General features: G+C 36.1%; 1 protein-coding gene across 1 annotated transcript; it reads left to right on the top strand.

Annotated features, from left to right (window-relative positions):
- Positions 1-1,839: 1,839 nt before the first annotated feature.
- Positions 1,840-22,075, top strand: LOC134273130 (YLP motif-containing protein 1-like). Its single transcript, XM_062755306.1, has 22 exons — positions 1,840-2,091; positions 4,999-5,404; positions 7,083-7,190; positions 8,533-9,646; positions 9,972-9,999; positions 10,110-11,208; positions 11,593-11,783; positions 12,002-12,049; positions 12,303-12,487; positions 12,990-13,117; positions 13,214-13,288; positions 13,396-13,426; positions 13,548-13,734; positions 13,951-14,070; positions 14,510-14,686; positions 14,841-14,924; positions 15,044-15,127; positions 15,519-15,611; positions 17,966-18,020; positions 18,148-18,260; positions 18,484-18,657; positions 21,694-22,075. The coding sequence occupies exons 1-21, from the start codon at positions 1,840-1,842 to the stop codon at positions 18,628-18,630; spliced, it is 4,725 nt and encodes a 1,574-aa protein (XP_062611290.1). The 3' UTR covers positions 18,631-18,657; positions 21,694-22,075.
- The last annotated feature ends 3,720 nt before the right edge of the window (positions 22,076-25,795 follow it).

The following is a 25,795-nucleotide window of genomic DNA, read 5'->3' as shown; positions in this document are numbered from 1 at the left end:
ATCTCACTTAGATATATCGACGACGTATTGTCAATTTACACGTCATTTTTTTCTATTCTTATATCGATGCAATATATCTCGATGAGCTTGAAATAAAGGATACTACAGAGTCTGACATGTCTTTTCATATATTTTGATACGGTGTATTTTACTAGAAAAAATGTTAATGGCAATCTAACAATCGAACTTTATGATAAATGCGATGACTAACTTTTCAGTCATCAACTTACTAATGCAGCGATATTCTGTATACAGCGTTTATTTCTCTCATTGATTCGGTAAGAGCATGTTCTTCAACAATTCTTATAACAAGGTAAGTTTCAAACAGACAAGTTGTAAAAAAAAAACAAGAATATCAGTGGTCTCTAACAAGGAGCACACGACGGGTGTCACAGGTCGGCAGGGGATACTCACTCCTCCATGGCACCTGATCCCACATATGATGTTTCAGAGGTCCGGCCGTATTTGGTCTGCTCTTGAGTTTGTATTGTTTTACTTTAAAAGTGCACGCGGTAAAGTCAAGTCGTTCGGAGTTGACAAAGCATGTTGATCTGGCGACAATTGGAAAATGGGATGAAATCATTTAGAAACAATTTTATTTGCACTCACCACCTAAAGAATCACACGGGCCCGTCTAGTCCCCATTCAGTACGTGCATGTTCACTTTGAACAGGGGATTAAAATGTTGGCATCAGAAATAAGGATCAAAACGTGCATAGTTGAATTGTCTTATAACAGGGATTTCTACATTCATTTATCACATGGTCGATAGAATTCATCTTATGTGTACCCTCCGTATGAGAAGTCTAGATTGCTTTCTCTTGTGGCTGCGCGCCATTTGTCAGTTGTTAGAGCAACATGAGCTGCAACTTTGATGTCAAAATTTTCTGTTGCAAAATTGTCGTTAACAATTTACAGAATTTTTTTTCAGAAAAAAGAACATTTATAATCTGTTGTTCGTATTAAGAAGGACTATTAAAAAGCTCTTTAATGATGCAAAATTACTTTATTGTCGCCCTGTACAATGTAGTTTTCTTAAATAATCATGCGTGGATCTAGTAGGGGGGGGACCCCATCCCCTGGATTTGCAGAGTTAATTCTTTTTATACTAATCCCCACCCCCCACCCCCAAATGACCTTGGATTCAGGAACCCCCTAAAAATCGCGGAACCCTCTTTGAAAACACGGATCTGTGTATAATTGGCATGAAAAGTCATAGGTATGAAGCTTTACAAGTCCTACAACCCCACGAATTAGTCTTTTCACGTATGGAAAATGATCGAGTTAAATTATTTGGTTTTGTTGTTGTTGTTGTAGTCAAGAAATTGTTGAGTTGTAAGAGTTTGTTTTTTTTTATTTGACTGACTGGACCCCCCCCCCCCCCTGGAAAAAAATCCTGGATCCGCGCCTGATAAATCTAAATATTTGATTTGTACGGATGCATTTCTTTTGAAATGATTTAATAAGCCTACTTTATTTTAGTGAAATTATCATAAAGGTTTAAATTACTTTTCATAATGACACATTTTGAATTAGCAAAATAAAATTCTCAATTTTTTTTTTGGCTCATATTGCTTAAAAGCTCACCTTCCATTATTACTTTAGTATTGTGTAGGATGTGATTTCAAATGTCACGAATCGTTGTACTTTCTGTCAAGAGATTTTCTTGTAGGTGCATATTGGAAAATTTTGGACAGTTTATCTACATTGATCTATTTGCCTTTTGCAATAACTGTCCGAAATCTACGAAGAACGACTTACTTTGTTACATGCCGCGCCGCCATTTTTGCACAAACAACATTCGTCTTTTGATTTCTATTACTTCCACGTTCATCCATTATGTTTCCTAACTGGGGTAATGTCCAAGGAGGATATGGACTTTATGGACAGATGGATCCAAACTACCAACAGCAGTTGTTACAATGGCAGCAGATGAATCAAGTAGGAGGACAACAATGGGGGATGTATGGTCAGTCCGCTCAGCCGCCACTGCCAGCCGGGGGTGATACCAAGCCACCGCCACCCGAGCCCCCAGCCGACGAGAAACCACCACTCCCTCCCGACCCACCACCTGATGGGGGAGAAACTAAGGTGAGTACCTAGCTTTACCGTAATTAGAGTTTGTGGTTAAAAGAAAGCAATCGTTTAGAGGGGTCAGCCAGGTCCAGTCTGAGTCCATAGACTATTTCTACCTACATAGTTATGAATGTATTTAAACTTACTTAAAGTAGCTATTTTTACTAGCTGCAGAACTGTAGCATTATGGTTTTATGTTCTAGTCTTGACCATAATTAATGCTACAGATTCCGTAATGCAAAAAATGTGCAATTTACGGTGCAAGATTTTTTGCGCACTGTTTGGGAGAATTTCTCCGTTTTCCAACATTGGTAAATCATATACCTTTCCCTCCATAATTCTAGACACATTTTTTAATAATTTAATTTTAGAGTTAACACGTCATTTGATTGGTTAAATGGTTTTATCCATTTTGTATAACATAACTTGCCGATGTCACAATGAGTTATGTCAAAAACGTATTACTCCGCTTGACGTTAACTTTTAAAATATGCGATATTTGAAACTAAGGAAAAAATGAAAAAATTTTCTCATTGTCTACATTGAAATTAAATTATAAGGAATGAAGCTGATTTCAACTTATATAATACGATATAACATAAATTGGGGCAGTTTACGCTTTTTTATAAACCACTTTGCAGTTTATAAAGCATAGACTGTCTCAAGTTATGTTATATCGTATAACAAAAGTTGAAATAAGTTTCATTCCTTAAATAAATCTATATTTTATACACCTCGCAACACTATACAGTTGTCTCTTCAAGCGATAAACTGGCTTGAATTAGAATTTTTTGCAATTCCTCAGACAGTTTAAATAAAGCCAGTTTATAGACTGTAAAGGTGAACATTAAGGGTCGAGAGGAGGATAAGTTATACAATTTCTTTTACAAATGTGTCCGGAATTAGGGGCTGATAGGTGGATGATTTACTAAATTGGAATGTAAAGAAATTCTCCCAAACAGTGCGCAAAAAATCTTGCGCTGTAAATTGCACATTTTTTGCATTATGGGATTTGCAGCATTATGGTCAAAGACAAATATATAAAACCATAACACTTCAGTTCTGCAGCGACTATTTTTACCTACTTTTTGTATTATCTGCATTTTGTGGCCAAAACACCAAATGGCGCAACATGGTGAGTACCATATATTTTGATACAGTCACAATATTTATGATGAATACGATGAAATGTTGGCCAAAAAATGATTACTTCCTAAATCATCAATTTTACATTAGTTTCTATGCAAAATTGTTAATTCACGAAGTAAGCATTTTTTGGTCAAACTTTTGTCATATCCATCATCAGTTATCACCACTGTATCAATAAATTTGGTACTCTCCATATTGGACTGTTCGGCTGTTTGGCCACAAAATGCAAGTAAAAAGCAGAAAATAGGAAAAAATAGCTAGTTTGGGTAGGATTAAATACAAACGTAATTATTAATAGTTACGTAGGTAGAAATAGTCTTTGGACTGGACCTATCAGCTATTTAAAATTTTAACTGCCATGCTTTTACATTAAGCTAAAGAGAAAATCCAGACAAACAAACCAGAGAGCATACAGATCCAAGTATTGATAAAACCTTTGATTTATGTCAGTGCTTTTTGTTGCTTTTTTCAGGTGTTATTTCTTGTATTTTTCCCGTGCTTGAAGAATGGTGTATGTAAAATTAGCATATATTTTACTACAATTCCTGATACTTTATCTTTAGAGTACTCTATTTTAGAAAGACTTCACCATATACATAGGAACACAATTTTTTAAAGCTTACATTCGTCAATCAAAGGCCATTAAGTGCCTGCTAGTAACCATTGAAAGATAAATAAAATATTGTTGATGAAATAACATCCTTTCGGAAGTATGGAGAAATGGATATAATACATCAAAACATAAATAAATTATGCAACAAGAAGCATTGCAATAATGGAAGGTTTTTACAATGCATAAATCTCTTGCTCTGGTTTGTTTGTACAAATTTATTCAACCTGAGAGACACAGTTCTGTGGCTACATGCACTTTAGTGTATAACTGTTTTGGGCAGTTGATAGGTAATTAAATTATCAATAATAGGAGTTACATGTAAGTGTATGAATAATTATCAGATATATTTCAAAAGTGAAGGAAAGCATAAACTATAAGAAATGATACCTAAAGTGAGCAACATAAAAAGTGATCCAGATGGCATAAACTGAAGGTCTTGACATCTCTTGGACCTGTAGCTCTCTGTCTGAATTTTATCAAGCAGAGAGCTACAGTTTTGCAAGAAGGAATTTCTAGTTTCAAAATTGGGAAAATAATGTTTTTTGGGCATAAGGAATGGTACCATTAATTATTAATACCAGTTACACAGAGTAAAACTCTAATAACTCTTATAACGAAGTCACTAGGACCTACAAAATTACTTGGCTATATCCATAATTCATTTTATTTCATACGTGTGGATGATACTACCCGTTGGATAAACCGATGCTTTATCCACTGGTAGATGCTTTATCAATAGCACTTGCAGTTTTGACACGATCCTTCGCTTCAAGATTTATCTTTTTTCCTTAATGCTTGAAGTCCTGTGAGGGTCTATAGGAGATAATTGATTATGCAAGGTGAAGCCCTAATTAAGAGTTATTAAGTACTATCCTTTAAGAATCAAAGGACGAATGAATTGTTTGATTAAAGTTGAAGTTAATGATAATATGTTTGGATTTTCTGATGATCTTTAACTGTGTTGCAAAATTTTTACTGTGTCACATGCATAAAATGTGAATTGTTACTGTGTCGGAGAAAATTTTACTGTTTCGGGGCCAACATAGTAAAACAGTTGATAGAGAACCCTACAGGATGTGAAATTTGTCTATTTCGGCAAGAAAATATGTAATCTGGAATTTAATCTTTTCACCAAATCAAGTTATTTTCCTTTTTATCAGGAAAAAGAAATGAAGCCCATGTCTGATGCAGAAAAGCAGAAACTGACTCAGCTGCAGCAACAAGCAGCACAATGGCAACAGCAACAAACATGGACACAGCAGCAACACAGAGCGGGACAGGGATGGGGTCAACAACAGGGGGGTATGCAGCAGCATGGTGGCATGCAACAACATGGTGGCATGTATCAACATGGTGGTATGCAGCAACATGGAGGTATGCAACATGGTGGCATGCAGCAGCAGCAGGGAAACATGCAACAGCAAGGTGGCATGCAGCAGCAAGGAGGCATGCAGCAGCAAGGAGGCATGCAACAGCAAGGTGGAATGCAGCAACAGGGAAACATGCAACAACAAGGTGGCATGCAGCAACAAGGAGGCATGCAGCAACAAATGTCCGGAGGTTCAGGTTGGTTTCACAAAATGTATGCTTATATATGTATTTAGTGAATAATCTAAAGCATATTAGCTTGGCGTGGTGTCTTGTCCCTTTTTTTAATCACCATGCCCTTTAATAAATAAACATGCTCAGCAGTGGCAAGATTCACTAAATGCTCTAATTATTCAGTGCATGATGAATAATCTCATTGTTTACATAACGCACACAAAAGTATGAATTCAGGACTGGAATAATCTTAATAAACTATTATTTGATTGTACTGATTATGCAGAATTTGCTTCTTACCAAATATAGATTTACAGGCTTAAATTGAAATTCTATTGTTACTTGCTGAATTTTTGTCTCGCCTGCGACGAATGTCGCGAAGCGAGACATAGCGACCATAGATTCCGTCGTCGTCGTCGTCGTCGTCGGCGTCCAACTTTTGGTTAACCCAAATGTCAAAGTTTTATAAACTGCAATAACTTTCTCAAATTTTATTCAGTCTTCTTGAAATTTGGACACAATATTCAGTATGGATAAAAATTTATATCCCAAGTATGATTTTGAAAAAAAAAATTCAAATTTTTCCAGTATTTTTTCCTTGAAGTTGGACTTAGTTTTTTCATGATAATTTATGGTGAAGACCTATATTCCAGCAACTATAAGTTATAGGGATATGATAATTAGTCAGTGGATACATCATGGGTAACCACAAACGTCAGTACCAGAATTAGGTCATCTTGACCTACATTTTTCTGCATGAGTGACTTTGGTTAAATTTTTGGTGGAGGTCCATATCTCAGCATCTATAACTTATAATGGCATGATGATTTGTCATTGTACAGGTTATAAGTAACCAACAACATCAGTACCAGAATTAGGTCATTTTGACCTACATTTTTCTGCATGAATGACTTTGGTTAAATTGATAATGGAGGTTCATATTTCAGCAACTATAACTTATAGTGGCATGATAGTTAGTCAGTGGATACATCATGGGTAACCACAAACGCCTGTACCAGAATTAGGTCATCTTGACCTACATTTTTCCGCATGAGTGACTTTGCATAAATTTATGGTGGAGGTCCATATCTCAGCAACTATAACTTATAGTGGCATGATAATTTGTCAGTGGATACATCATGGGTAACCACAAACGCCTGTACCAGAATTAGGTCATCTTGACCTACATTTTTAAAATGAGTGACTTTGCATAAATTTATGGTGGAGGTCCATATCTCAGCAACTATAACTTATAGTGGCATGATAATTTGTCAGTCTACACATCATGGGTAACCAACAATATCAGTACCATAATTAGGTAATCTTCACCTACATTTTCTGCATGAATGACTTGATACATATACAGTGGATTTGATTTCAAAATGCAAGTTCAAATTATTGCGACTCATAACACGTTGCAATATTCGCAATAATAAAAACATCACAATAATTTGTGAATTTACAGGGTATATGTTTAATAAATAAACATGCTCATATATATATAAATGCCAATATAATCGCACAAGGGATTAGATATTAAGTCAGCTGTTCCATTTCTTTATTATTGTATTTTTGAGTTATTCTTTCTGAAATGTCAATAAATGCTTCAGTTTATCAGACAATCATTTCTTACTAACCACAGCGACAGCAGGCGAGACACAGGGTTGCGGGCAACCCTTACGTACTTTTTTTTTCATTTTAGGAAATCTCCAACAAAGAATAGAAGCTGTTTCACAAGAGGAGAGAGAATTTGATGTGCAATACCAGCAGTGGAAGAAACAGTATGATGACTGGCGGGAACAGAATCAGAGTAAGTAGGAATTGTTGTCAGATGGGAAACTTTGGAGAAAATAACAGTATGATGACTGGCAGGAACTCTGGAAAAAATAACAATATGATGACTGGAGGAAACAGAATCAGAATAAGTAGGAATCAGTGACAGGAAACTTGGGGGGGGGGGGACAGTTTGATGATGGGGGGGGGAGAGACAGAGTCAGAATAATAGGAACCCGTGACAGGATACTTTGGGGGAAAAACAGTATGATGATGGGGGAAGGGGGAGAGACAGAATCAGAATAAGTAGGAATCAGTGAGAGGAAACTTGAGGGGAAAACAGTATGATGATAAAGGGGGGAGACAGAATCAGAATAAATAAGAACCAGTGACAGGAAACTTTTGGGGAAAACAGTATGATGATGGGGGGGGGAGATAGAATGAGAATAAGTAGGAACCAGTGACAGGAAAATTAAAAAAAATAACAGTTTGATGACTGACAGGAACAGAATCAGAGTAAGCAGGACTCACAAATGGGAAACTTGGAGAAAATCATAGTTGCAGACCTGCCTACCCTTCCGCTTTTGGCGTAATTCTTCCGCTTTTTAGCTCAAAATTACGCTATTACGCCACCTATATTAATATTACGCTTTTGATATTTTGGTTAAAATTCCATCTAAAATTCCGTCTAAATTAAGGGTTAACGTACGAAATGCTGAAATGATAAAAATAATTCAAAGAGGACAAGTTCGATAATGTACGTAATACAGCCAGTTGTTACATGTAAACTGGTATGGCGAAGATTCGGAAGAAGACGAACTGACGTTAACTATTAAACGATATTGCAAAAGGTACAGCCATTTGTTCAATTTAGTTTTTTTTAACATTGCTTAGAACAAAATACAGAAATGTGAGTGTTAAGAAGATAAAAAAGAATGTTAAAATGTACAATTTGTTTTAACATTCAAATGCAAGCCTTCAATTAAGAGATTTGATACAAATTTATCAAATGCTCTATTAAGGGTGTACGGTTGATTTGAGTTTGATATAGGATACTGGAATTTTACCACACTTTTCTGCCACTGGATGATTCGAAAAATTAAGATAAGTTTATACAAGCTTAGTTTAATAATGTACAATTTCAGTTGTTTTGAAAAAAAAGGATAATAGTGAAAAAGAAAATAGAAAAACATGATTGATTACGCTTTTACCTCTGAAATTCCACCAAAAAATGTACTGAAATTACACCCTTGCAATGAAAAGGGTAGGCAGGTCTGTAGTTGATAATGTTATGTATGAATTTAAGCCAAGAACAAACAAAGTAAAGTAATGTATGAAGGTTTCAACACTCACCCTTTGTTTGGTTTTTGTATTCTTAGATCACCCAAACAAAGATCAATTTCATCAATATGAACAACAGTGGATGTCGTACCAAAAACAAATGGATGATAAAAGGGCAGACATTCAGAGACGAAAGCAAATGCTGTTTCAGGAACAGAGCCAGACAGGTGCTTCTCAGAATCAAGCAGGTGCCCCTCAAAACCAGGCAGGTGCTCCTCAGGGTCAATTTGGAGGCCCTAGAGGCCCCGGTCCTAGAGGAGGAATGAACCAGATGTCAGGACCTAGAGGTGCCCAGATGAATAGAGGAGGGCGACAAGACTTCCGCCCCAGGGGTCCTCATAATCAGATGAACCAATTCAGACCCAACATGAATCAAAATCAAGGACCCAGAGGTAACTTCAGTAACAACTTTCAGGGGATGAACCAGGAGGAGGATTATGAGGAGAAAGGAATGGATCTGGATGAGGAGGAGGATTATGAAGAGGAGGGGAACCAGTTGATGAACCAGATGAGTCAATTTGCTCCTCGAGGACCACATGGTGCCGGGCCTCGTGGGCCTCGACCAATGGGAGGAAATGATAGATATGGGGGTCAGGAACAACAGAACTTTGGTCGAGGGATGGCAAGAGGTCAGAGACCTCAAAGAGGTCGAGGTGGGAGAGGGAACCAGCGAGGTGGAAGGGGAGGTGGTCCTGTCCCTCTGATGAGTATGGATTTCACAAACAATGAACAAGAGGAGGGATTCGATGGAGGGCAAGAAGAGACAGGGGAGGAACAGTATGGCAATTCGTTTGAGAGAAATCCAAATAATGTTCCGATTGGACAAGGAAGGGGTGGACCTAGGTTTGGCTTTAATCGAGGACAAGGAGATGCCAGGTTCCGATTCCAGAGAAATGATCCAAATCAACAGAACCTCCAGCAAGGCTTCAACAACCCGAACCAGAACCCGAATCAGAGGTTTGGTGGGAGGAACATGCAGAATCAAGGACCTAGGTTTGGATTCCCAGGAAATCAACAGAACCAGCAAGGATGGTCAACACAGCAGGAGGAGGTCAAAGGTCGCCAGCAGCCCTGGCTTCAGAAACATCTACAGGGAAGGGGAGGCAACCAGTCCATGACAGATATGTCACAAGAAGCAGAAGTACAGGAAGGGTAAGTCATTTCAACCAATCAAGTTCCTGCTCTCAACAGAATCACAAATATCACCAATCAAATTTAATTTTAAAAACTGAGGCACTCTTTTATAGAGGCCACAATAGGTAAAAGTTTGAGTTTGAGTTCATAGGAAAATGTTTGAATCTCTAACATCTTTCTGTTAAGGATTTGGCATTGTATTAGTAGTTAAGGTAAATATTATTGCCTCTGTTATTTTGTAGACCTAGATTATTTTCAAAAATAATTGTGTATGCATGATTTTTTTCTTTATAGCAAATTAAACACTATAATCTTGATAGTAATTCATTTATTTTGTTTTCAGATCAAATAGTCAGACAGAAATCTCCAAGGTAAATTAGATCAATGCATTGAAAAATCTTGCGAAAATTTCTTAGCTTTTAATCATTTTCTATATCATTGAATGCCAAAAATTAGTTCCCGATTGTTTTAACTTTTTCAGAGTGGAGCTACAAATATGTCAAGTGAAATAGAAAAGCTGAGAAAACAGCAAGAAACTCTTAATGAACTTAAAAAGTTAGAACAGAAAGCTGGTGATTCTGCTGAAAAGAAAGATAGTGAAAAAACTCCAGTCAAAACAGAACCAGACACTTCAAAGACAGAGTCAGGTTCACAACTGAAAAAGCCAGGTCATACTAATGACCCTAAATTACAAGATAATAAATCAGGTCAGCAGCAAAAATCTGAGGAAAGTTTGAAAAAAGACCAGCCACGGGCTGAACAAGAACAGAAAGGGCCTGGACAACAAGCTCAAGCTCCTGGTTTAGGTCCAAGAATACCAGGCCCAAATCAACAAGGACCTAGAGGGCCAGGGCCGAATCAAGGGCCAAGGGCACCTGGGCCAAATCAATTTGGACCCAGGGGACCAGGACCAAATCAAAGACCTAGACCATCTGGGCCAGGGTCCAACCAGGGACAAGGTCAAAGACCTCCATTTTCAGCTCAGAATGAACCTCAAGGTAATGAAAAAGGTCCAAATCAAATTGGTCCAAGAGGGCCGGTGCCAAATCAGCAAGGACCAAGAGCATTTGGGCCAAATCAGCAGAGCCCAAGAGGCCCTGGGCCATACCAGCAGGGACCTAGAGCACCTGGGCCAAATCAACAAGGGCCAAGAGGTCCTGGGCCTAATCAACAAGGTCCAAGAGGTCCTGGGCCAAACCAGCAGGGACCTAGAGCACCTGAGCCAAATCAACCAGGGCCAAGAGGTCCTGGGCCAAATCAGCAAGGACCAGGAGCATCTGGGCCAAATCAGCAGGGGCCAAGAGGCCTTGGGCCGAATCAGCAGGGGCCAAGAGGTCCTGGACCAAACCAACAGGGTCCAAGAGGCCCTGGGCCAAATCAACAGGGTCCAAGAGGCCCTGGGCCTAATCAGCAAGGTCCAAGGGGTCCAGGTCCAAATCAACAATCACAAAGTCTGCCTGGTCCAAATCAACAGGGACCAAGAGCCCCAGGTCCTCCTAGAGGGCCAGGTCCAAACCAGTCAGAGCCAAATGGTGCCAGTGAACCTCAAAATTTGCCACAAGAGGAGGAACATCCTCCAGGTAAGAATTTTTTGTGTGTTGTACTTTTATCAGTTAGTAATAAATAAAAAAAGATGTTGTTAAATCATTACTGTATACAGGGAGGTTTTGCCCCCGTTTTAATTTTGCCCCTTTTGCCCTGTTGGAAGTGGGTGAATTTAAAACGAGGCGAATTCAAAGTAAATAGCTTATCTTTAGCAAAAATCTTTCTGGCAAATTTAAAACAATTAAAACTTAAGCTTGTTTCCAAATTTGAAAGGGCAAAAATAACCCTGTATAAAGTATTTTATTAAAATATTAAAGGAATGATATGGTAAAATCTGAAAGAGTGCATTTGAAAATTGGATTTAAAAAGACATACATGTACATACAACTGAAATTTACACTTGTACAATGACTTTTAAGTTGAAGGTTTTGAGGATGGTGAGGACGTCTGGCAGGCTCCCTGGGGCCCTAACTGGAGGGGGCGGGGGCGAGGTGCCAGAAGGCCATTCAGGGGGAGGGGAGGGATGCAGAGAGAGCCATACCCTCCCAAGCAGGAGGAAGCCCCACCTGATTATCCTGACCCCTATGGACCTGACCAGAGACAGAGAGAGGTCAGATATAGACTGGGTTTATTTTACCCAATGGAACCATTGTATTTTAAACAAAGTGTGATATGATTTACTAGAATTAATTTAAATTACAATGATTTTAAAATTTTTATGGGTGCTCAAAGCACTTCAAGTTCACAATTTAGATTGATTGATTCACTGTTTTTTTCATATTGTGTGCTTTATGTGCATAGATTTGTATTTGATTTTTGTTATGGCAGGGTTTCTATGACAGAGAACGGGAGGCCTTCAGAGGGGAACCGCCAGATGTATGTCAGATTTAAGTCACTGTGGAAGTGTTCAAATTTAACAAAAAGTCAAAATTAACATCAATTTTTTAAGGAATAATTATTTAGCTTTATATTTTAAATATGAAGATTTTGTTTTTTAAAAGATAAACTTAAAGACTTAAAAAAAAATTCTTTTAAATTACATGGTGTAGATTAAATATATGTGAAAAAATAATCAAATAAAAATATATAGCTAATACATGTATATGAAATATTTATGTGTACATTGTAGGAGTATGGTCGGTTTGACAGGAGAGACAGTTACGGAGGCCCACCTGACCCTTATTATGACAGAAGGGATCCGTACTATGACAGATACGACCCATACTACAGGAGATATGATCCCTACGGAAGGCCTCCACCCCCACCTGATCCTTATGAAAGAAGTGAAAGAAGACCTTACTATGATCCATACAGGTAACACCCCCACCCCAGCTGATTTTTATGAAAGAAGACATTACAATGATTCATACAGGTTAAACCCCCATCCCCACCTTATCCTTATGAAAGAAGTGAAAGAAGACCTTACTACTATCCATATAGATTATAAGACCACCACCGTACTACGATCCATATAGATAATAAGACCCCCACCTTACTACGATCCATACAGGTAAAACCCCCACCCCCTCCTGATCCTTATGAGAGGAAACTATGCATACTATGATTCATACAGGTAATACACCTACCCCCACCATCTTTATGAAAGAAGACATTAAAATGATCCATAGAGGTAAGACACCCACCTGATCCTTATGAGAGGAGACTTTACTACTATACATACAGGTACATGTAAGACTCCCACCCCAGCCCCACCTGTACAAAATCAAAATTATACTGTGATCTATACAGATAAGATTTAATGCCTCCTAGGAACCCAAATTATTCATTTCCAATTGAATGTGTTCTTTTTTGTCAGTCGACCAGAATATGGACGAGATTACTATGATGCCTACAGACCCCCACCCCCAACAGAGGAGCGACCTTATCAGAAACCAGAGGTCATTGATCATGCTCACAAGTCGTCAGCGGACTTCCTGTCTAGGGGTAAGTCAGTAGTTCATAGCTGTAACTTAGGCTTTTGGCATAAAATCAGGGAAAATGAACTTTGATTCAAACTGGTGAATATTTTCCGTCTTTTAGAGCCAGAGACCCCTTATGTGGCCCCACAAACTGTCATAGATTACGGTCATGGTAGGACAGTAGAAGAAAAAGAAAGTAAGTCATACATGTGTTGTTCTAGTTAGTATCTGTAGTTCAGAAGATTAATAAACTTTTGACTTTATTCTTTATTATTGTATTTTGATTTTTTGTTTATTTTACAGGGCCATCTGCAGTAGATAGGGACAGAGACAGGTTAGCACTTAGTTTTAAAATTCACTTTAAAACAAAATTAATTTTCAAAAATTAAAATTAATAAAACAAAAAAGGAAATTATTTTAAAGGCGTGATCCAGTGTTTACAAAATGTATTTCAGGTTCCGAGATTATGGCTCTTACGGAAGTCCGAGTCGAGATAGAAGTGTACACGAGCCGAGGATTGAGGTGGTCAAGGTAGAGGACCTGTTGGCCCTGCCTGGACGTAAGACACGCCCACCTCAGATAGTGGTCATCTTACGGGGTCTACCAGGCTCGGGAAAAACTTACGTGGGAAAACTCATCAAGGTATTGGTGATTGTAAACTTAGTTAAAATTGTTTACAAAGAGAACCTCTTAATCAGAGATGTTATAAACAGTAGTTTAACAAAAATATTATTTTACAGTTTTGGGAGAAAAGAAATGTCAACAATGTGTTGTTTGATATAAATGTAATATTGTAATCTTTGCTTTGTGTAGATTCTCCAGCATCTTTTCTATTTCACTCATTCATTGTTTTGACAGGATAAAGAGGTGCAGCATGGAGGCGGGGCACCTCGAATGTTATGTCTGGATGATTATTTCATGACTGAGGTGGAAAAAACAGAGAAAGACCCAGAGACTGGCAAAAAAGTCAAGAAAAAGGTGGGTGAGATGTTGTTGCTGAAAAGATCAGTATGTGTTTGTATAAAAGATGAATATGTTTAAGTGAGGGTTTCTGGTGTGGTCAAGCTGTGTTTTAGAAAAAGCTTTGTACACTCATCTCATCGTCAAGAAAATTTAAATATGTATACATATATCACAAAGAGTCAAGTATTAAAATTTCACATGCTTTATTAAGAGTGTTTGACTCTAATAAGTGTAAGATGTGTAGTTGTTGGGATGTCGTTGTTTCATTACACACATTGATTAAACACAGATTTATTTGAAGTGCATTCACAGATTATTATTTTAAAAATATTGTAAAATGTGGCATAAAGATAGACACAAGATTTTTAGATTCTTGTTTTCATGCCATAGAAATTAGGGGGAAAATTTTTCTTTTGTGTATTATTAAGACTGAGATTCTTTTTTTTATGAACAGGTGCTTGAGTACGAGTATGAGCCAGAACTAGAGGACACGTACAGACAGAACATGTTCAAAAGCTTCAAAAAGACCATCGACGATGGATTCTTCCCATTCATTATTGTGGACTCTGTCAACCAGAGAGTCAAACACTTTGAGGAGTTCTGGAGTTATGCTAAATCTAAGGGATTTCAGGTAGTTATGCGAAATCTAAAGAATTTCAGGTACAGTAGAGTTATGCTAAATCTAATGATTTCAGGCTTTAAAAAAGACAAAGTAAATATTACTTGTTGAGGAATATCTTCTGCTGTGGCCTAATGGGTACCTCATATATATCTTATTTTGATAGGTGTATATTGCTGAAATTGAGGCTGACCTGACAGCGTGTTCAAAGCGTAACACACATAACAGATCACTCAAAGAGATTGAAAAGGTACAGGAATGTCATCAGGTGTACTGTAAAGTTCAAAATTTCTCCAAAAAGTTGAATATTTCCACCATATTTAACAGTTTTATAACATTTGTTATGACATTTCTTATTGTTTTTGACAGATACAGAAACAGTGGGAAGAGACCCCTAGACATTATTTACGTTTAGACGTCAGGACAGTACTACAAGAGGACTCAATAACAGAGGTAAGGGACGAGTTACCATATAAGCAGCATTTTTAGCGAGGATTTAAAATTTTGACATTAATAGCGAGGCTGCTAAGATTGCTAAAATTGAATATCACTTAAAATTAACTACGCTTCATTTGTAATAGCTTCTTCAATTAGCTTTATAAAAATTACATCTTGCTTAAAATAAAATACCAATTTTTGAGGACAAATCGCTAAATTTACATCTCGCTAAAAATTCCACTTATACGTTATTATGAATATTTTTAAAAAGTAGACTCTAAAGAAATTTATATGCAATTTTCAGAAAGAGAAGTGAAAGAAAATGGAGAATGTAAAAAAAAATAATTATTTTTAGAAGGAATAAGGTTCAGGTTAGTTTATGTCAATGTATTTATTTTATCTGTAGGTCGAAATGGAAGACGAGGATGACAATGCTAAACCGTCGGAGAAACGCCGTAAAACGGACAGCGACGACGAAGAAGAAATCAAGATAGGCGGGGTAAGTATTGTTACTGCTCCTTATCCATTGTTATCATTGGATGTTGTGATGAACGTTCTGTTTCAGGTTTGTCTTTCAACAAAGGGTCAGCTACGGTGAGTCCAACAGATTTTTTTTGGCAACTTTAGTGAATAAGTTATCTTTTCCACTTTCATATATGACGAGAGATGGAAAAATAAGTGAAGATTTTAATTTTTGTTTTTGTCTACCCCAAAACTCTCCTTATTTAATATTTGGTGGAACAGAATCATAGATTGTTATTTAGGTTCCACTTATGTTGTGCACGTTTTTGAAAAACGTGTGACAAAGAATCGTTGAAGTATTTATTCTTTAAAACTAAATATTGCCCTTACCAATGTCAAAGACTATTATTATTGTTCAAACAGTCCAGTTTTCTTGAAATCTGCCATTTTCTTAAAATGGCAGAAGTACCTATTGTCCTTTGTGTTCTCAGTAGTGTACTTTAAGTGATCTTTTAATACACCAATTCCCAAAATCTAATCTGTAGACATTTTTATATGTCTACCTCTCAAAACTTTGCTTCCAGGTTATGTGAAGATTTTTTTCCTTGTATAAATGCTTTGGCACTTTTAATTGTTCACATAATCTTTGTAAAGATACTATTACTCAGATAATTTTCATGTATTGTGTATGATACATGTTGACCAAACAAGACACAAAATTTTATTAGATGTTAGATGTTATGAATTGTTACTTGAGTAAGCTCATTCTTTTGGTAGCATTCTGGACAAAATAAATGCATAAGAGCATTTTATGTAATCCAGAGTGGATATAAGTGAGTTACCCGGCATATATTTCTTTTTTTTTATCTTTTTTTTTTTTTTTTTTTTTTTTTTGGGTGAGTTGGGTTTGCTCCCTCTCAGTGGGGCTGAGTGTCTGGGAAAGATTAAATAGACAGTAAAAATGAGGAACTTACAGTTTTAATTATAAGTAATTACATGTATATTCAAGTCGAAAAAACATGTGTAACAGGTCACAGAAAAATGTAACTCTTTAATATTTTTCTGTGTGCTAGATACTACGGAAAGTATTAAAAAAAAAACTACTTTCATTTATGAAATTTATGTAACGGTAATTACGTGTAAGCTACATCTGTTTATACAAACTGTAGTGAAAGAACAGAATGAGGAAAATTAGTCTTTTAATTTGAATCTTTTTCATATCAAATGGTTGATCAGTAATTAATTTAACTTATTTTGAATAAATCAATATGCATTGTTACATGCATTACCTATAATTTTATATTTGAAGTGTGTATATATAATACACAACTATTGTAGATGTAATTTCAAATTTCAGAAAGGGAGGGAATATTTCATAATAAGTAGAGATGGGAGTTTCAGGGTGGAATTTGGGTCTGGATGCTATATATGAATCTGGTTTAATTATATCAATATTTATATAGGTATCAGTTTGTTTATAAAAATGTATATTGAGTATGCTGAATACTAAATTGGGTGGGTAAAGAAGTATTTTGGGTGGCATATTTTTTGTGTTTTACCAAGAGCTGCACTTGGTTCTTTGGGGTTTTGCTGCAGAATTTTTTTTGTGTCATGGCCCCCTTCATTTACTTTAACTATCTTCATTAGAAAGAAATGATCTTTTGAGTTATGTTAGCTGAGATTAATATTTAAACACAATAATTATTGTGCCATTTTAGAAATACTTCAGAAATGCCCTTTCCCCAAAATGTATAACAAAAAACATTGAAATCTGTTATAACTTATTCATCAATTATCTCACAAGATTTCACCCAGTATATTGGGTTTGAAAAGTATTGCAGTGTGTGATATATATTTATCACACTACAATTTCAACTGTGTGAAAAAAAGTTATTTTAATGTGAAAAGGGGTTTATAGTAGCATCATTTATTAATTTAAAAATATCAATTTTTTGTTCAACAGACTAAAAAATACATTCAATTTAAGAAAAACATAAAATAAAAAATCAATTGTTCATATCTTTTGATTAAGAAGACCAATTGATTAGAAATCTTTTGATGAAAATTATGAAATGGAGGTAAATTTGAGAAGTTAAATAAATAATGCCTTGCATGAATCATGACAAGCTTACAAGCTGTAAGGCTGAAGACTTTGGAGTCTTGACGAAGGTAGAGTATGAAAATGTCACACCATTAATTTATTCCACTCAGTCTGTGACTTTATTTTTCATTTCCTCTGTCACTAGATTTGGTAAATAAAACAGTGTCAAATTAACTTTCCTTTTTCCAGCTTTTTAAAATTTTTCTTTCAGATGCAGAAAGCAGTTTTTAAAATGTCATAAAAGAGTTGTCTCTCTTTGACCAAATGGTGATCATGTGTTTGTGTTGTAGGTACATGTACATATTAAGAAAAGTAAATGGGAAGTTGGTACAGAGGAAGAACTAGGTAGGATATGATGGTTAAACTTATTTACCAAAGTGTGGCTAAAGTTTGTCCTCTTCAAATCAGTTTCACCAGAGAATATGGAGTAAATTCTTATATTTTCTTTAAAAAAAAATTTCCCATGTTACAGACAAATTGGATGGTATTGTACAAAAGAAGAAAAGAAGGCCACCATCCCCTGTCTCTATTGATGAATTCTTGGGAGAATATTATTCTAAGCCTCTGGCCCCAGGACAAAAAAGGGTGAGGAAAGTTATTTGAAAAATAAATATACCATTCATAATAAAATACAGAATTAGGTTAACTCTATTAAAAGTATTTCACCGGTGTGCAGAGAAAGCTTTACAAAAACTGTTAGAAACAATAATTTAACCACAGCAGTGTTTCTAACAACCATTAAGACCTAACACAAGTGAGAATTGCAGCCCATAATGAGATAATGTAACTGTGTTTTACTGTTGAGCAGGTGCGCTGGGCTGACGTAGAAGAGAGGAAGGAACAGCTTCGTCGCCGTGAGATCGGCTTCGTGGTCGGCCAGACTCAGAGGGATTGGGAGAGAATCACAGATGATACGTTTGCCGATAGGCAACTCAATAGAACCAAATATATTTAGATAATAAAATCTTTTGTACTTAAAAAGGTACCCTTAATTTATACTTCTTCTTATGCACTGTGTTGTTGTTTTTTGTATAACTTTGTTCAGATCTTGTGTTGCATTTTCAACAAGGTTTTTGTTAATGTAACGCAAATGTTCAGGAAAATTAAATGGGAAAAATACCTTTGATAATAGCCATTCTTATAATAATGAATATGAACCGCGTAAAACGTGTTTAAAATTTAGTTTTCGGAAATTTGATCTTCAAAACGTTTGCAAAAACGCATTTCAAACGACGGACGTGTGATGTATTGAAACAACAATACCTTGCCAATCATAGTCGCTGTCTTGGTGTTTGAATCAATAAATTACAAATTATCGGTTTATCAGTTATTTGAAACAATAGCGACTATGTGTGGCTTGTGATGAACATATACTGTGTAATAAAATGTGTCTGTTTAAAAAAATAATATTAGAGCTTGAACGATTTTTGGAAGACTTTTTGTTTTTGAAAAAGAAAACTTTGTCCCCTTCCTACTTATGCATCTCAATCCCTTTACCAACTTGAAAATAATATCCTAGTGTTAGATATTTTAATTTGTAAAGAACATTTCTGTTATAATTACAGTTTATGCGTGCATGAAGTGAGGTTAAATGTGTGAAAAGTCATGGATACCCTAAATATGACGTGGAAAGTTGTGTTGGGATGTAAGAGAGTTTTGTTTGTGAATGAAAACCATAAAACAGATGTTATATTTGATTGAGAGTGTTTGAAACAGCTTTCTTCATGAGAGCTTATTGTATATCCATATCACTTTCATCACATCGTCATTAAATCACATCATACCTTATCATATCCAAAAGACCGTGTTTATGCCTCTTTATTAGATAACATTCGGCTCAAACTTAAAGAGAAGTCCCGGGGTAAACATTTATAAATATTGTCATCAATATCAAAAGCGCGTGCGTGCTGTTCACCATTTACGCGGGAATCTCGTCGACAGAAGTTTAGGAGATGAAGACTGATATGGACTAAGTGATAGTTATATCGGCCGATTTATTAGCCCGACTCGCCTCGTAAGAAGTCTATAATCTGTCTACTAGCGACGTGCGTGTACAGAAACAAGAAGAGAGGAGGTATATATAAAGATAATTAATGGGCTCTCGTTGACGGATCGGTTGAATGCGTTGCGTAACAAATTGTTCATCGTTTATATACTTCGATAATTTTGAGTGGTACCTTTTGTTGCGGTTGCTGCACTGAGTTGAATATGTGTAAGGGGTTTAACTGCCAAGTAACGTTTTTAATAGGAGATAAGAGAGAATGTATTTCCTGGATGTATGATCAATATTTCAATCTAGTAGTTTATTAGGGAGATAAGTTTTTCAATGTGTCTCCATCACTATCGTGTAGACGCATTGCTTCATAAACTTGCTGGGGGAAGACACGCCTTTCTTCGAGTTTCTCAGCGGCCATGGATTGACAAAATGTTTATTTTCCCAGACCACCCGCAATCTGATATCTCTGATCAAGTGGGCACATAATCTTCTCAGAGGCATAAAGTTCTCACGTAACATCGCTCACTTTCTCATTTGCTTAAATTAGCGGCAAATGGGACAGTAATGAAACCGTCTTTCTACACTCTATGCATTTTTTATTGATTTGTGCCATTCAAAGGTGATTTACGAGTGTATAAACTTAGATAAGTATATTTCTATTACAAGAAGTAATTATTTTGCCATCGCCGTTCTATTCCATAAATCTGGGATAGTTAACGCCAGAACGGCAGGTGCGAGGTCTGACGTCTACCGTACAGGTTCACATATCGTCTTACTGAGGCAGCTAGAAAATGGAACCGATCTTCGTCACCAATTTAATTAAATATATAATCATCTTAAAGTATTCTCATTCGACATGTTTTGTCGCCATTCAAATTTATTGACTTCCGTTTTCAATTTTCCATCACTACGGGAATGCAATCAGTTGGTTTGTTTATTGACGATGAATGACTGAAACAGAATATACTCCCAATCTTTGTTTAGTCATTCTTTAAGATTCAATTGTAGTGTTTATATTTTCCCAAATTAGATTCATTGCATGTACTTATCGTGATTAAATCTTGACTCCGAAGTTTGGGCTGTATGTTATATGAAGAGTCTGTATAATGTCTGTGAGATATCTTCTCTCATTCCCCCACTTCCTCTGAAGGGTAATATACATTTTTATTGCCCTGCACTTACAAAATAATTTCACACTATGACTCTTTGACGCTCTGGATCATTTCGGCAATTCCCGTGTTTATATTGCGGTATAAACGTTGATACAGAGAACGCTTTAATCTCAATTGTCCGCCACATCTGCGTCGTCTTGAACGACCAATTAATAAATCACTACACTAGCTCATCCACTGCTAGACGCCGGCTTCCTTAATCGTGTAATTCCGCGCTATAGAAGTGATGAAGCCTCCATCCCGCGCTAATCGGTGACTGGAGATCGTCTCAATAAATCACAGAAGTGTGCTTTTCGTTTAAAGAAATCATTCTTCCCAAAGAAGTGGATCATTAAGGCATTTTGGAAATAGTGTTTGTATTATAACGATAAGACACAGTCATTTGTAACGTTCCTTGTCTACTTCTTCCGTAATAAATCTCCCCTTACTGCCGTCCAAGGCAAATAAGTAGAAATTGGTGTTTGTTTTATTTTAATTGATTGACAAATTAACTACACCTTATTCTTTTATGTTTATAATTGGAATCCATCACTGTTTAGTAGATAGGCGCCACATAAATAAGGTTAGGAAAAGCGTGAGTCACTCTAAGACGAGATAAAAATTCTTTTCAAAATTAAAAATATAAATAAAAATGTACCTGTTACATGTGCTTAAATTTTAAATTTAAATTCGTTAAAATTATATTTTTAAATGCAAAAAGTAACAAATATAAGGAGGAATTTCCCTTGAAAACGGAAGAAAATGCAATAAAATGAATCGCTTAACTGTTAAAGTATATGTTTGATAATTTTTCAAATTTGTAGTTTTTTGTACTTCATACTTGCATACTTTTATTTCTTTATTTTTGTAGAAGGATGTAGCACATACACAGATTTATTTAAAACTGGCGGTTCTGGAGTTTTTTTGTATATTGCGAATATTATTCTGTGTCGCCTGAAGAATGCAGTAGACAGAGTGAAAAGAGCGTTATCCTGTAAGGAGAAGTGTGAGGAGCTTTATGACTGGGTTTTATGAAAACGTGACAGGTTTTAAAAACTACATGTATTTGTTCATCATTATAATTGTGTTGTGTGATTATATATGTCAAACTCTATTCATTTTATCTTAACAATGTTGCATTTTGTAGATATAGAATCATGTTAATTTTAAAATCTGTGTCAGTTGTTTCTAACATCCTTGTGAGTTGTCAATTTGCGATACATTTACGTCAATAAATATTAACTTCTTTATAATAGTAGATCTCATATAATACAGTACTATTTGAGAATTACGAGTCCGTTTACAATAAAAGTACAAGGGGTTTTAGTTTCTTGCAATCGATGTACGAAATAAATATTACCACAATTTGTATTTCGAGGTTATACAGATATTCATTACTTCCATATTTAAAAGGTACATGTGTAAAGACAAGGAGAGACGATTAATAATCGTACTTTAAAAGTCTGTTTTCAACATAAGCATTTCCATCTCAGTTGTGATTACAGCAACTTGAATTTGAATGGTCTTGAAAGAAAATACCAGTACATGTGTGTATAAAACCAAAGTTTTATTATTTTCAAACCATTTTAGTCAGACTGCAATGAGCGTATCTATATTCGACATCGATCCCGTAACAAATTACGACACTTCAATTTAAATTTGCCAACAAACGAACAAACACACGCGATTGCGTTTACTGAGTATATACATGTATTTCCCCCAGTTCCGTTGCGAGGGGACAATAACTTGAGACAAACCAATATGTCACACTATTGCAAATTTTTGGGAATACACAGTAATAGTTTTAGCGATTTACCGGTATACCACAAGACATTTCTTATTCTAAGAGTTCATCCAAGTGTGATTTTAATTGCATGATTCCGAACGTATGATCATTGAAGGAATATCAAGAAAAGTGCTCGATTCCTTTCTGAAGTTGTTAACATTTTTTTTTTTTTTTTTTTTGCAATTTTAAATTTCCGGACTTTAGGTTTGTTTTTATGTAGATACATTGTTTATACTCTGTGGATCATTTTTAAGCAAACAGTTTTGAAAATATTCCTTATTAATCAAACCTTGATGGGAGGCAAGGTATTTATTTTTAGGTCACCTGAGTCACTCAGGTGACCTATTGCTATCCGTTTTCGTCCGTCGTCGTGCGTCGTGTGTCGTGTGTTGTGCGTCATGTGTTAACATTTGAACATTTTCAGCTTCTTCTCGGAAACCACTGAACCAATTTCAACCAAATTTGGTATACAGCATCTATATGTGAAGGGAAACATAAATTATGAATTTTATGGTCCCTGCCCCCCTGGGGCCTGAGGGGTGGGGCCAAAACCACAAAAAATAACGAAATCTTTAAAAATCTTCTCTACTTCTTGACATCAAGCAGTCAAACTGTTGGTATGAATGTAATGAGCATTGGGTCCTCTACCAAAATTGTGAAAATTATGGCCCCAGGGTCAGGGGTTCTGGTGTTAGGGAGGGGCTATATAGATTATATAGTGAAAATGCATTATTTCTTTGAAAATCTTCTTCTCTGTTCCTGGGTATTAAATAAACTAAGTAAGTAAATAATTATGATGAACAAGAGTGGCTCTACTAAAATTGTGAATTTTATGGTCCCAGGGTCAGGGGTTCTGGTGTTAGGGTGAGGCTCTATTGATTATATAGTGAAAAAAAAACAGTTCTTTGAAAATCTTCCTCTCTGCTTTATTAAATAAACTAAATTATTATATAGTTATAATAGCAAGAGTGCCTCAACCTGATTTGTAAATTTCATGGCCCCTAGCTGTGTCAGGGGTTTACCCATTTTGCGTAAGTGGAGTCTTTTGATTCTATAGTGAAAATACTTTAATTCTTTGAAAATCTTTTCGTTTGCACCTGAATATTATGCCAATGATCTAAGTATATATATCTATGATGAAAAAAGGTGATTCTTTCAAATGGTGAATTCCATGCCCCCTGGGTCAGGGGTAGGGGGAGTGTGTTACATGTACATAGTCTGAAAATAAATTAATGCATTGAAATCTGCTCTTGAGTATTAATAAACCATTTATGATGAAATAAAATTTATTATAAATTTCGAACATTTTGAAATAATTAAGTGGCCTCAGGGTCAGTGGTTCCTTTGGGTGGGGTGCACAACTGGTTATAAGTTGGAAGAGCATTTTTTCTTTGTTACTCTGAACTACCGCTGGGTATTAAGTAACTAGAGTAAGTAAGCTAAGTGTATAATTATGATAAGCAATGGTGCCTCTTTCAAAATTGTGAATTTCATGGCCTCTGGTTTAAAACATATGAACCAAATTCAATTGTGCGAAAGTTGTTACATGATACTCAGGTGACCTATAAGGCCCGTGAGCCTCTTGTTGTTAAATATCGTGCAAAAGGTCATTTTAGTTCTTTTAACGAAAAGACAATGATCACTTGAATGCTTGTTTAGTGATGTTATACACATTACATTGAGTTATACCTCCCCTATCCTTCACTCATTAATTATAATAAGATGCTTTTATAAAGATTTGTATTAGAAGAAAGATAATCCAGAAAAAAAAAAACCTATTATGATATTTGGTTCTTATTATGACCGTATGTTAATCAGAATATCAGTACAACATGCAACATCACAGAACTTCGCTTATGAATTATTTCATTCATATTTAATTTGAACCACTTAAGCCTTCAAAAGAGAGGGTTATTTTAATGTAGAAAAGTAAGGGGAGTACATACATGAAAGAACATTTCCTTGTTATACTTATTGAGTACTCATTAGTGTGTTGATCGATACTCAAGAGCATGTTCTGAGTACGATCATATTATAAACCTACTAATGACTTAGGCATACTACTGACAGATAAGTTGATGTTCAAAGTCAGCATTTCGTAAATTCTAAGGTCGTTATAATTTGCTAAAAAATATAACCTATCACCGGGTCATATTTTAGTTGACTTGATTCACACCAATTGTTATATTTCTGCTTTATGATAAATGGTCTACGAGATATTATGTATATATACCTCAAAGAGGTGACGGCGGGCGTGACCGATCAAGAGGGGATGCTTAATGCTAGGAAACGGGCCCCCCTTTGAAATTTCAGGGGGTCCGCCTCCACATATCTGTTTGATGTGAGGATATAAAAAAAAAACAAACAAACAAACAAACATGCAGTGTCTTTGTAAGATTCAAGAACTCGATGAAAATGTGATATTCACAAGAAGCATAATTTGATGCAATTCCTATCGATCAAAATGGTTGTGGAATGTGTTTCTCGGTTCTTTTCCTCCGATGTAGACGTGGATCTTGACAACACGAGGTTTCATTTCATTCCAATCATAGCAGCGGGAAAGCATGGCTTCACAATCTGTTGTCCTAGGAAGTAAGGAACATGTACAGTGTGGGACTGTATGTTGCATTAAGGTTTGCGTCGATTTTGGATGAAGGGAATGGATGTTATTGAATTTTTCTTCTAGGAAAAGCAAGGCCTCTCTGTTCCGTGACGATATGCTTCTCCTGCTACTGTCTTTTGGAAACGATGTTTGGAATAAAAGTTGTCAACTACACCGCCAGTCTGGCTCATGCAAATTTTCTGCGTAAACGTGAAGCCAGTGACAGAACACATATGTTTTATGGATTCGCATGTTGGCGTTCCCCATTTTGTGATTTTCAAAGTGTCCATGATTTTATATCTTTTCTGCACTACAGCTTCACAAATTTTTCTACTGCATTAAACGTAAAGCCCTCCTTGATACAGTGACTATAGATGTACAGATGACATATCTCGTTGGTTGGCATGGATTCGCATGTTGGCGTTCAGAACGAGGACCATTTTGTGATTTTCAAAATTGACCTCCGCCTCTAGCGTGATTTTATAATCTTTTCTGCACTACAGCTTCACAAATTTCTGTTTCTTCGCCATGAGATCACTGGAAGTGAAAGTTCCTCCTTCGATTAGTGGTGTCACAAAAGACAAT

The sequence above is a fragment of the Saccostrea cucullata genome, unplaced genomic scaffold, assembly GCF_032062105.1.
Source record: "Saccostrea cucullata isolate Sc308-1 unplaced genomic scaffold, CSIRO_AGI_Scuc_v1 ctg668, whole genome shotgun sequence".
Lineage (NCBI taxonomy): Eukaryota > Metazoa > Mollusca > Bivalvia > Ostreida > Ostreidae > Saccostrea > Saccostrea cuccullata.
The sequence above is the reverse complement of the archived record's forward strand: the minus strand, read 5'-3'. Positions and strand labels throughout refer to the sequence as shown.

Excerpts from the sequence above, each read along its gene's own strand:
- LOC134273130 (XM_062755306.1), top strand. The coding sequence starts at position 1,840 with ATGTTTCCTAACTGGGGTAATGTCCAAGGAGGATATGGACTTTATGGA. Across the intron at positions 5,405-7,082 it reads ACAAATGTCCGGAGGTTCAG|GAAATCTCCAACAAAGAATA; the intron begins GTTGGTTTCACA and ends TTTTCATTTTAG. Across the intron at positions 10,000-10,109 it reads GTCAGACAGAAATCTCCAAG|AGTGGAGCTACAAATATGTC; the intron begins GTAAATTAGATC and ends TAACTTTTTCAG.